Below are 13,080 nucleotides of genomic sequence, written 5' to 3'. Positions count from 1 at the left end.
ATGTACAAGAGGTTGGTAGTGTACAGGGATCCCTGGTATTAATCTCTTCCTGAATGACTTTCACATATCCACCTACCTGAATGTAGGCAAGTCATTAGGTGGTCTGTGCTTTCTACTATATACTGTATTGAAAACTAATGTCTGTGGGTTAATAAAACATAGGTAATGAACTGATAGGCTGGTGAGGATTCTCTCCATTTCTATCTGTACCCTGGACAGACAGCTGATTCTCTTCTTTCTGGCTTAATCTGAACCTATATATTTAAAAGCCTTAATAGTTCTTTCAGTCAGTGTTTCCTCAGTATTAGATGATGGGTGTTTACCCTGAAATAGTCCACAAAAACAAAGCAATAAAATGCAAATTATTGGGCAATATGTGTTCTAATAAAAGGGTGTGTCCAATTAAGAACTGATCACCCATGGGAATACATACATCAAACTAAAAAGCTTCTGTACAGCAAAAGAAACCAGCATCAAGGTGAAAAGGGAACCCATGTCTGGGAGAACATATTTGCCAATGATACATTGGATAAGGAGGTAATATCCAAAATATATAGAGTACTCATACAACTCAACAAAAGGTAGACAAACAATTCAATTAAAAAAATGAGCAGAGGACCTGAATAGACACTTCTCCAAACACAACATACAAATGGCCAGGAGACATATGAAGAAATGTTTAATATCTCTAATCATCAGAGAAATGCAAATTAAAATGACTATGAGATATCACCTCACACCTGCCAGAATGGCTACCATCAACAAATCATCAAACAACAAGTGTTGGCGAGGGTGTGGAGAAAAGGGGACTCTAGTACACCGCTGATGGGAATGCAGACTGGTGCAGCCACTATGGAAAACAATATGGTGTTACCTCAAAAAATTAAAAATAGAACTGTCATTTGACCCAGTGATGCCATTTCTTGGATCTATCTTAAGAATCCTGAAACACTAATCAGGAAGAATATATGCACCCTTATGTTCACAGCAGCGCTATTTACAATAGCTAAGATATGGAAACAGTCCAAGTGCCCATAAGTACATGAGTGGATAAAAAAGCTGTGGTACATGTACACAGTGAAATACTATGCAGCTGTAAGAAAGAGAGATCTCTTACCCTTTGAGAGGACATGGAGGGACCTGGACAGTATTATGCTAAGTGAAATAAGCCACTCAGAAAAAGACAAGTACCACATGATCTCACTTATTTTTGGAACATAGTGAACACAATAAGCTGTCAACCAAAAGAGATCCAGAGTCATGGAAGTAGGGAACAGACTGACAAACCTTAGAGGGATGGGGGGGCGGGGGATAAATTAACCAAAGAACTTATATGCACATATGCACAACCAATGGACACAGACATTAGGCTGGGGAAAGGAGGGGGGTGGGAGTCGGAAGGAGGGGGTCAGTGGGGAAAAAAGGGGGACATCTGTAATACTTTCAACAATAAAAAAAATACTCAGTGTAGGTCAACTATTACTCTTGCTGAATAAAAAATATAAACAAACAATAACAAATAAATAAAAAGTATACAGAAGATTAAGTCAGCTTTGGAAGGTAACAACAACACACAAAGAATTAACAGCAGGGGCAAAAAATATCTGTGTAACTCATCACTTGTACACATATTTTAAATATATCTCTTCAATCACTTTCATAGTTGCTTTACTTCATTTTTCCTTATAATTTACCTTACCAATTCTGTACTAAAATTTTGTACTTATGAAAAATAACTTATTTTTTATGTTGATTTGAAAGCCACATTGGTTCCTTAGTATCACAAGACAGAATCCATAGCAGGAAAGAAAAATAAAAAATTAATGAACAGTTTCCACTTTCTCAAAATTAAAAAAGGATCAATCACTCAACCAATTACTGTTCATCCAGTAAATGTCTAACAGGTGTCTTTTTTAACAAACTGGTCCTTGCTTTTAAGGAACTTCTCTGTAGCAGAGATAGAAAGATGCCATCAGCAATGGCAACAGGGTTTGACAATTGGCAGAATTAGTATCCAGTGCGGTGAAAGTTCAGATGGAGAAACACCTGGATCCGGGGTTGTCAAGAAAGGGTTCTACAGCCCTGGCCGGTTTGGCTCAGCGGTTGGAGCGTCGGCCTGCGGTACAGAGAGACCCGGGTTCGGTTCCCTCTAAGGGCACATACTTCGGTTGCAGTTTGTCCCTGGCCCTGGTTGGTCGTGCGGGTGGCAGCCACTCGATGTGTCCCTTCACGCCGATGTTTCTCTCTCTCTCTTTCTCTCTTCCTCTCTCTCCCTCCCGCTCTATCTGGGAAAAAAAAAAAAAAGAAAGGGTTCTACAGACAGGATGGACATGCGCACGCTCGGCAGACAGATAAGCAGCACATGCAGAGGCACAGGAGGCACAGGAGGCCCGGAGGCCCTGGAAGCCATGCCGACGTCAGCACTCCTGAAGCTACGGCAAGAGGAAGCGGCTGGAAGCATAAACGGGGGCAAGAGCATATGTGCTGCAACTTTATCTTGTAGGAGGCACAGAACAATGCTGAGCAGGAGACAGGCGCTGTGTGAGAAAATCTGAGGGGGTGAGGTCAGGAGGGAGGTTCAGCAACAGAAACCCAGGGGTCAGTGGCAGTAAGAACAGGCAGGAAAGCATGAATGTGTTTATGAGGCAGAAGAGGAGGATTAGTGACCAGCTGGATCGAGGGAACCTGGGATGAGTCACAGGTTTCCAGCCAGGAAACAGCACTAAGAAGAGTAGATTTAGCACACAGGAATGGGCGGGCAAGAGGCAGGGGACGGTGTGGGTCACGGTGAGGAAGGTGTGGGTCACCAGCTCTGACGCTTCTCTCCTCCAGAGAGTCTGTGCTAACCTCACCTGCTCCATAGCACTGTCCAGATTTCATCACCTGCCACTTTCCTGAGGCGCAATCAGCTCTATTTCCCACTGCCCTGAATATTACGCACACACACTTTCTATGAACAGCGGACACACAGTGACCGACATAATCTTACCAAGAGATTTTAAAAAGTTATTACTCATGTCATCAATTATTGATTTGAATTTATATAAAACTTAACAATGCAGGAAGAGGGTACCCACCAAAAATACACTATAAAACACCCATCTTTTGTTAATGTATTTTAAGTATATAAAAGCCACATCTAAAGTTGAGAACATTCTCTCTCAGTGTATTATTTTAAGAGATCAAAATGAAATATTAATCTCTATGTTCAAACAACAAAATGACTTGAAAGCATTTAATTGACTAATTACAAAATAGGTAATCATTACCAAAAAAATTTCATATTATAAAAGAGAAAAAACAACAAGGTCTATTGTGAGATTCAACCTTATGTCTGTACTGTCCTTATGTATAAAGCAGCTAATAACACCTTTGGAAAGCACTGTTTTGCCTTCTCGGTGGCAGGACTACACAGGAAGGCTCAGCCCCTCTTATACCTGCATGCACTACAGTGACTGGAGAATTCAAACACTCAATATCCCAGAGTCCCTTGTGGGCAGAGACAGCCATGTGACTGAGACTTAGCCAGTGAAACGTAAGCTTTAGTGATTTGGCACCACCCCGTCCCTATTTTTTTTTTTCCTGCTGGGAGCAGCCATTGTGAGATCATGAAGCAACAGTCATGAGGAAAGTGCTAAGAAAACAGCAGAGATGTTGATCCTGACATTGCTGAGCCACCCACCAAGGTCAGAGCTGCTTTTTAGGTGAGACAAATTAGCTCCACCTTAATTGTCTCAACAAGCTGCAGCTAAAAGAAGTTCTACTGGCCCGGCCTGGGTGGCTCAGTGGATTGAGTGTCGTCCTGTGGACTGAGAGGTACTGGTTCGATTCCAGATCAGGGCACACGCCCAGGATTGTGCATTCGATCCCCAGAAGGAGGTGTGCAGGAGGCAGCTGATAGATATTTCTCTCTCACATCGATGTTTCTCTCTCTCTCCCTTCCTCTTTCTCAAAAAAACAAAAACAATACAAACATATTTTACAAAAACCATTTCTACTGGACAGTCTCAAAAAAGAATACCAAACAAAAACATAATGTGATGACTTTCATTCTAATTAAACAAATGTATTCACATTCTGCTTCACATTTACAGAATATCCAGTCAAAATAGTTCTCCTCGCCCTGGCCAGTATGGCTCCGTTGGTTGGAGCATCATCCCATACACCAAAAGGGTGCAGGTTTGATTCCCAGTCAGGGCACATACCTAAGTTGGGGGTGGGGTTCAATATCCCAATGTTTCTCTCTCATATTAATGTTTCTCTCCCTCCCTTCCTCTCCCTCGTCCTTCTTCTCTCTCTAGAATCAATAAATGGACATACTTGTATCTCCATCCATCCTTGGGTACCTTTAAGGAAACGAAAATATTTTCTGTTAATAATTCTCCTGTCTTTCCTCTCTATGTATGTATGTACATCCCTCCCTTTTGCTACTGTAATTACTTTTTTTAAATCCTCTCCCAAGGATATTTTTCCATTTATTTTCAGAGTGGGAGGGAGAGAGAGAGAGAAAAACATTGATGTGAGACACACACATCGATTGGTTGCCTCCCCCAACCAGAGCTGGGAATTGAACTGCAACTGTGGTACTGCCCTTGACTGGAATCGAACCCACAACTCTTGGGTCCACGGGCCAAAGCTCTAACTGCTGAGCCAAACCAGCCAGGGCTATAGTAATTGCTTTTAAAAAATATTCTCACCTGAGGATATGCTCTCATTGATTTTAGAAAGAGAGGAATGGGGAGAGAGACGGAGGGGGAGGGAGGGAGAGAGGGAGACAGAGTGGGAATCATCAATGTGCTTTTAATGTCACTAGCTCAGCAAAAAAAATTTCATTTATTAGTGTAAGAGCCTTCACTTGGATCAAGGAGAGCATTTACTCTTTAAGGCTCAAAAAGGCACTTTTCAGAATCATTAATATAGCTACGTCCAGCCTCACAGGAAAACGGAATTCTAATAAAACTGGTGGCAAGAAATATTTGTCCTTAGAAGATTCTTTTCCCTTCACTGACTCATTATAAAGTTGGAACTACCCCGTTGAGGCAGAATCCTGCAGCAGACTGAGCTGAGCCCTGGGGGGAGCGGGCCAGCACCTTGGCAGTCCCTGACACCACGCTGGGCTCCGCGCTCCTCAGGTGTCAGCACTGCCCGCCGCTGAGGTCTTCACCCGGGCCTGGCGCCCGGCAACAGCACTCAGAACGCCGACAAACCCACTTTCTTTTCGTGCCCGTTTACAGAGGGAATTACATGCTGGATCCGAAAACACAGCGTGTCGATGGGCGCCACACAGTCACAATACACTGAGCCGCAGAGCGCCATGTGAGGGTTCAGTGAAGGAGCCTGCTCTGTCTGGGTCCCTCTCATCGCCATCCTGATTGCCAGCACCTCTCTCCCCACAGTCACACCCAGGCATATTCAAATTCCTCATTTCCTTGAAGAAGCCGTCCTCTCCCCTCACCTCCGAGCCTTCACATGCGGTTTTCTCTGCCTGGAACACCTTTTTGTTTTTTGGGCAATTCCACATAATATCCTGAGGTCCCAGCTTAAACGGCAGAAGGTAAAAACAAATAGAGATTTCATAGGACAGACTTAGGTTCTTGCAACCAGTAAGTTGTGGATAAATGAGGAAGAACAATGATTCAAGGTGACTGAGATTTGATGATGGGATAAGGGAAAAACATGGTGTCATGAAGAGAAGTCAATCAGGTGTATTAACTGAGTTTGAGAGGTAAGAAGAGAATTAGTTTAGATGAGATGAGTTTTCAGGTGTCAGTAACACATCCTGGATGTTTAAAATCGACAGATTTCACAGAATCTCAGGTTAAAAGGACCTCGGAAATCATCTCTTCGGATTCCTTTACGTTGTAGCCCCATGTGGTTAAGTGATCAAAGTCAATGACCTGGTTACTAGCAGAACCAAGGCTGTATACAACCCAGGACTCTCGGAATCCGGGTCAACACCACTGCAGACACAGATGCAACATCTTCATTATCTGTTCTACTGGAAGAGTTCTCAGACCTTAAAGTTATGTGATATGGACAAGCTCTCAAAAGATTATTACTAGGGGTGAGTAGAATTTATATACTTGACATAACTTTAAAATACTCCACACACAAAACTTTTTTTCATCACTCTGTTCACTGGACCCAACAGAATCACAGCAAAATTCACAGCCGGTGAAACTCTATAAGCCGGAAATTCTAAACAGAGGTCCCAGGTCTGGGTCCCATCTCAGCCAGCCTGTGTGCCTTTGGGTGAGTTTGTTCACTTCTCTGGGCCTCGGACTCCTTGGTGTAAAATAAGATCAACTTAGATCTCTTCTAAGTGTACTCCAGCTCTGAAAATCAATTAAATGAATGTTTCAAGACATGTTTATATAAATTTGGAAAATAAAACGCAGCTAACATATCCCTGTTAGTTCAGCTCTGGTCATGAAAGCCGTGTCTCTTTTGCTTAGGCTGCCTTGGAAAGGCATCTGCTTCACAAAAATACTCCAAGCAACCTGAAATGTTCACTAACAGAAGACTGGGGGAATAAATCAGGGCTCGCTAGACAATGGGATATTACATGACCATTAAAAAGAAGGAGATAACTAAATGTGTTAATGTGGACATCTAAGAGATACTAACTTTAAAAGGCAAGCTACAGAAGAGTGTATGTAGTATGCTACCACTCCTGTATCACAAAGGACAGCAAAGATCCGCTAGGCTTACACGTGATCAGACGTGACCAGGAGGCTGCAACGCCCCGTGAGAGAGGCTCCCTTAGACCTGTACAACCCTCTGTACTGTTGGATTTTCCTTTTTAACCTGGAGTAGGGATTAGTCTTTTAAGTTAAAATGAAAAGCTTTTGGAGCTACCTAAGATCATATAAATTATTATAAAAAATAGGGCACTCTTTTGTTTTATTTTTTCACCTTTTTGTTTTCTAGGGTTGAAAAACTCACAGGGACATTTATTTGGGCTGGGAGGATGGAGCCGCTGTTAGCCTACCCTGCCTCGTTCACATTCACCTGCGGTGTCAGCTCAGACCGGGAGGGAGAGGCTGGCTGACTCCAGCGACAAGCGAGGGGAGCTATGAAACATGAGGAAGAGGTGCTGGGAAAAAGAATCATCCCACGGAGAAGGGAGATGCCTCTGGGAAAACTGAAAACAGTCCGCTGGGAAAACCTCTAGGGACAGAGGATAAACAAGATGCATAAGGGCTGACATGCGCATGAACCAGGAAAACAATCTTCTATTTACAGACCCCAACAATCCCATTAGAGTTAACACTAAGCGGCCAAAATCAAATATAACAGCACTCTAGTTCCTACAGCATAAAACCAACTGATTTACCATAGTTGCAATTATCCTCTAGAACAAGAGGCCACCATGTGAGGCTACTGAAGCCCCTCAAAGGGACACTCAGGTTTACATATGCCTAAAATAGACACTGCCACTGATTTCTATCTTAGGCACAGAAAATAAAAAGCAGATACAAGCATAAATGTCAGAAGCAGTCTTTTGTAGCTGCAAACAGTTTCCCTGTGAACCTTGGAAAACTTAATTTGTGGTTCACTTACTACCTCTCCATGACCATCAGGATGTTTGATTTCAGAAATGTTTAGAATATGGAAATCTTTTAGTATATTCAACTAACATCATAATCTCATTGAGAAATTACATAATGAAAAACTACAGAAACCTCTCATCTCACACTTTAAGGGAAAGAAAAATATTCCTAATTTACCTCTGTCCTATTTCCAAAATCATTTGAAGTAAAACGTAATTTGACAGGTGCAGGTTTTCACAGATTTGGTTGCCATCAGAGAAAAACGCTAGGGAGCTCCAAAGTAATAATTCCGCTTCCACAAACAAGCCGGGCACACATCTGCTTGCAAGCAGTAAAAACTCCAAGTACTCATGTGTCGAACCAACAGAAAACTGACTTTTTTTTTTTTTTTTTTTTACAAATTAAGCCTAGTTCTCTCATAGAGCTTTCTTTCCCCACTTAATCTATCTCGTTAAAAAATTCTGCAAACATCTGCAAGTTAATCAAGATGTCCCTCGTGCCACCCGAACCAGAGATCAACGCAAGACAAACCTGTATGGAAAATAACCGAGCTCTTCCTAAAGCCCGAAGGCAGGCGAAGATTCCGGAGCAGTCCTTTGGCAGTCAGGCGGACGTGGATGGTGGACAAGGAGAATTTGGGAGACAACAGCATGTCTTCAGAGCAGGTGGAAAGATTTCACACAGGAAACAGCTTCCATGGACCATCACACACTATCTTTTTAAAACCCAGCACTCGCCGAGGCCAAGAAAGCCAGCAAGAGAAAACATGCCTACGTAGCAAATGTCATCCCAGCACACGTACACAAAGAGAAGGAAAACAAAACCCAGAGCGGTCCAAGTGTTTCTGGCTTCCCTTTTCTCTCCCAGATGTTGCCAAAACAATGCTCTTCCTCCGAATAAAATCTTCTCTTGGCAGAGCCAGCAGCAAGCAGCCTGCGAATTACATCACACTGTACATGCTTATGGGGTTGTTATGGTTCTCATCAGAGATGGCAAAGGGGAGGAGGAAGTGGGTGGTCTCAGGAGCTTTATATAACCACCCATAATGTCGCATTCTGTAACTACCTGAGGACTGTTCAGGGAAATGAACCACTTACAGCGCCTCGTGTTTATTTAGTAATAGGGAAAAAAAATCAAGACTTCATTAAAGTAATCTGCATTGATTTTTAAAATTTTGATTACATTCACACTAATAACACGGGGAAGTTTTTCAAATTATTTACATGTAAGCCTATATATGAACCTGACACCTTGGATAAAATTTTTAAAAATGGCTTCAAGCAATATATGTTCTCTATTATAATTTTTAATAAGATTTCTATTATAGCAATGACAGATTGATAAAAGTTTAAAGTTTCAGGGTTAACACTGTTCTGAGGACCTCACTAATAACTAACAATAAAAGGTTAATGCAATTTCTCTAGCAGGTATAATATAACAGTTTCAGAGGAATACAAATTAGTCAGGTAGGCAGTATTCTAAGGACAACTTACTGCTTGCTAGATTGCATTTATAGGAAATCTGGTAGCCTCTCCAAGTCCAGTGCTGAGACTAGAAACACGGGGAGGGGTATGGTTGTATGTTTTTACTGGGATCTTTAAATGTTTATTATAGTAGAGAGGCTTATGAAAGTACATTAAATATATGATGGCAAAAAACGAAGTCAGAAGATAAAGATATGGACATAAGAAAATTATACTGGCAATAAGGTTACTTGAGGAAAGCGAATATTATTAAACCTGGAACAGCCCCAAATCTTAACCTTTTTTTAATCTAAGAAAGTACATGAAAACAATGTGTAAAAAATGATCTATGCTTGTTCCCAAGATTTCCTTTTAGAAAAAATAAGACACGATTATCAGAAATGAATGTAGACATTGTTAACTATAAATAGTTCTATTAATTGCCATTAAATGAGCAGGACGCACTCACTATTCTAGAAATTCTATAGAGCATGTAGGGTGTGATGAGGGAAGTGGAAAGGAAATTCTGAATAATTTCTTCTCCCTCTTCACTCAAACCCCAGCCTGTCATTTTAGAGGTTGTCAACAAAAGAGACAAACCCAGTGACGCATCAAGGTTTAGCTGTGGGAAAGATACAACTTGTTCATACGCAGGCAATGGATCTTGGAAACACATTGCACCCATGGTAACTGAAGCACAAATAACCAAGGAAGTAACATTTAAAAAGCTACATTTAAGTATTGCTTTTACATTCTATCACAGTTTTTTAATTATTATTATTAAAAATCCACCTTTTGTCCAGATTCTGCATATTAATAGTATGCTATGACCACCTCTCCTCCAACCCCCGCAAGAACTTGTAAAAACCAACATGCTCATCAGCGTTAAAACTGTAAACAGAAGAATAAAGTTAAATATGACTATTATTAAAAATAGACATACCACCCTGGCCAGTTTGGCTCAGCGGTTAGAGCGTTGGCCCACGGACCAGAGAGTCCCAGGTTCGGTTCCCACTAAGGGCATGTACCTCAGTTGCAGTTTGTCCCTGGCCACAGTGGGGGTCGCGTGGGTGGCAGCCCTCGATGTGTCTCTGTCACATCGATGTTTCTCTCTCTCCTTCCCTCTCTCCTTCCCACTCTATCTGAAGATAAACTCAAAAGTGTCCTCGGGTGAGGATAAAAAATTTTTAAAAAAGACATACCACCACCTACATAGGATTGTTTTTTGTTGTTGTTTTAGGGGATGGGTTGGTTTGTTAAGTAATAGTGATCTCTAAATTACCCTGGTCAAAAACTAAATCCTTTAGCCTAGACTACTCAAATAAAAAAATTAACAATATGCCACCCACTCACCATATTCATTGAAATTTTTAGCTACCACATATATTAAAAGTAAACATTGCAAGCCTTGGCCATGTAGTTCCGTTGGTGAGAGCATCATCCTGATACACCAAGGTTGTGGGTTCTCCAATCAGGGCATATACAAGAATCTACCAATGAATGCATAAATAAGTGGAACAACAAATCAACCTGTCTGTCTCTCTACTCTCTCTCTCTCTCTCTCTCTCTCTCTCAAAATCAATAAAAGTAAATGTTGCTGATGATCTTTTTTAACAGCAGAGCAAGGAACTGCAAGAATAAAGAGGAAGGGCTTCTGGTCAAGATGGCAGTGTATGTAAATGTGGTACTCAGAACCTCCCACAATCACATCGAAATTACAACTAAACTACAGAACAGCCATCATTCAGAAGTGCCTGAGGTCTAGCTGAACAGAAGTCCTATAACTAAGGATAGAAAGAAGAGGCCACATTGAGGCTGGTAGGAGGGGTGGAAAAACAGAACGGCCTGGTCTCACACTGACGTTTGGTGAATAAAAATTGGGAGGAGCCCTGGCCAGTTTGGCTCAGCGGTTAAAGCATCGGCCTGCGGACCAGAGAGCCCCGGGTTCAGTTCCCACTAAGGGCATGTACCTCGGTTGCAGTTTGTCCCCGGCCCCAGTTGGGGTCGTGTGGGTGGCAACCACTCAATGTGTCTCTCGCACGTCGGTGTTTCTCTCTCTTCACCCCTCTCTCCCTCCTGCTCTATCTGAAGATAAATGCAAAAAAATGTCCTCGAGTGAGGATAAAAACAGAAAAACTGGGAGGAATATCTCAGCTGCTGAGGATCCCCTACCAGAAGCAAGGGGTCCCAGCCCCAAACCAGACCCCTAGCCCAGGGTTCTAGTGTCAGGTAGAGAAGTCCCCATAACTTCTGGCTGTGAAAACCAGCAGGGACTATGGCTGAGTTCCTCTTAAAGGGCCCACACACTGACTTACTGGAGCTTAAGCCCTCTGAGCTCAAGCCCTGGAGCAGCAGCTCCAAAGGTACCATGGACATACAAGGAGGAACTGGATTGCCTGACATAATGTAAGGGCTGAAGGGGCAGCTTTCTCCTAGGCAGAAGTACCGGCAGAGCCACTGTTCATTTGCTGAGCCTAACCCCTACAGAGCTGGCAAGCAAGTGCCATATCTTAGTTTCCATCAACCTGGCTATCTCTGTTTGCCCTGCCCTGTTGATTCCCCGAGACCCCGCCCCATCCAACTTGCAGGCCCACCCAAGCTATTTCCAGTGACTTTTCCATACAAATGGCCTGTCTTGGCTCATACTACAAACTTTCCTAATATCTCTCAAACAAGTAGCATCTAGCTTTGACATGTCCCATACCTCTTGCTAAGTGGGCTCAGGGCCAGCGCTAGGAGCAGCTGGCCTGGGTTTGCAGTTTGGCTCTCCCAAGCATTTCCAAGCTCAGCACAAGTAACAGCCATTGCAGATCATTCTGTAGCTCATGCCAGGTGGCCCTGGGCAGAGCACAGGCAGTGGTTGACCTTGGCCTGCAACTCCCAGGAGGCCCCAGAGCCAGCACTCCAGGTAGATAGCTTTAGACCATGACACAGAACCACCTCCACAAATGACACACTCAAGGGGTGGACTCAGTGGTCACCAAAGCCCCACTGAAGCTAGTCCTGCTCTGTGGGGTTGGCCCCTACATAGCAGATCCTCCACTGTTGTCCTTACAACTAATCTGCCTGGGGGTAAATTCTTCCCACTGACATGCCAACAGCAGTCAAGACTCTACTACAACAGCAGGGTGCATACAGCCAAGGAGTGGGGGTGGGGGAGGTTGGGGGGCATACCTGGTGCACCCAGCTCAGGTGACTGGAAAGGCTGTGCCACTGGGCCCTACAGGACACCTTACTTATTAGACAAGGCCATTCTACCAAGACCGGAAGATACAGCAGCTCTACCTAATACTCAGAAACAAATACAGGGAGGCAGCCAAAAAATGAGGAGACAAACATGTCCCAAATGAAAGAACAGAACAAAACTCCAGAAAAAGAACTAAACGAAACAGAGACAAGCAATCTTCCAGATGCAGAGTTCAAAACGCTGGTTATAAGAATGTTCAATGGCCCTGGCCAGTTTGGCTCAGCAGTTAGAGCATCAGCCTGTTGTCCAGAGACACCAGGGTTCGGTTCCCACTAAGGGCATGTACTTCGGTTGCAGTTTGTCCCAGGCCCTGGTTGGGTTATGCGGGTGGCAACCACTCCATGTGTCCCTTTCATGTTGAAGTTTCTCTCTCTTCCTCTTTCTCCCTCTTGCTCTGTCTGAATAAAAAATGAAAAAATGTCCTCAGGTGAGGATTTAAAAAAAAAAGAATGTTCAATGAATTTAGAGGAAGAGTTGATTAACTTAATGAGAAATTCAACAAAGACATAGAAAATATAAAAATGGGGACAAAAAACATAAAAAGAACCAGACAGAAATGATGGATACACTACAGGGAATCAACAGTAGATAAAGCAGACGATCAAATCAATGATCTGGAAGATAAGAAAGAAGAAAACATCCCATCAGAACAACAAAAAAGAAAAAAGAATCCAGAAAAATGAGGACAGTTTAAGAAGCCTTTCGGACAACTTAAAGCATATCAACATTCACATCATGGGGGTGCTGGAAGGAGAAGAGAAAGAGCAAGGAATTGAAAATTTATTAAAAAAATAATTAGACATACAAGTCCAGGAAG

At 42.7% G+C, this 13,080-nt stretch overlaps 1 protein-coding gene across 2 annotated transcripts in view; it reads right to left on the bottom strand.

The window, feature by feature from the left end:
* Positions 1 to 13,080, bottom strand: part of MTUS1 (microtubule associated scaffold protein 1) — a 136,639-nt gene that overhangs the window by 34,627 nt on the left and 88,932 nt on the right. Inside the window, exon 1 of one of the 2 annotated variants that reach the window (XM_036250039.1) lies at positions 8,085 to 8,502. The exons of the other annotated variant lie outside the window; for it this stretch is intronic. Within the exon in view, the coding sequence (XP_036105932.1) occupies positions 8,085 to 8,205 (121 nt within the window). The 5' untranslated portion in view covers positions 8,206 to 8,502. Of the gene's footprint in view, positions 1 to 8,084; positions 8,503 to 13,080 lie in introns of those variants that run through there. 2 annotated transcript variants of the gene reach the window in all.

This window comes from Molossus molossus, unplaced genomic scaffold, assembly GCF_014108415.1.
Source record: "Molossus molossus isolate mMolMol1 unplaced genomic scaffold, mMolMol1.p scaffold_m16_p_9, whole genome shotgun sequence".
Lineage (NCBI taxonomy): Eukaryota > Metazoa > Chordata > Mammalia > Chiroptera > Molossidae > Molossus > Molossus molossus.
The sequence above is the reverse complement of the archived record's forward strand: the minus strand, read 5'-3'. Positions and strand labels throughout refer to the sequence as shown.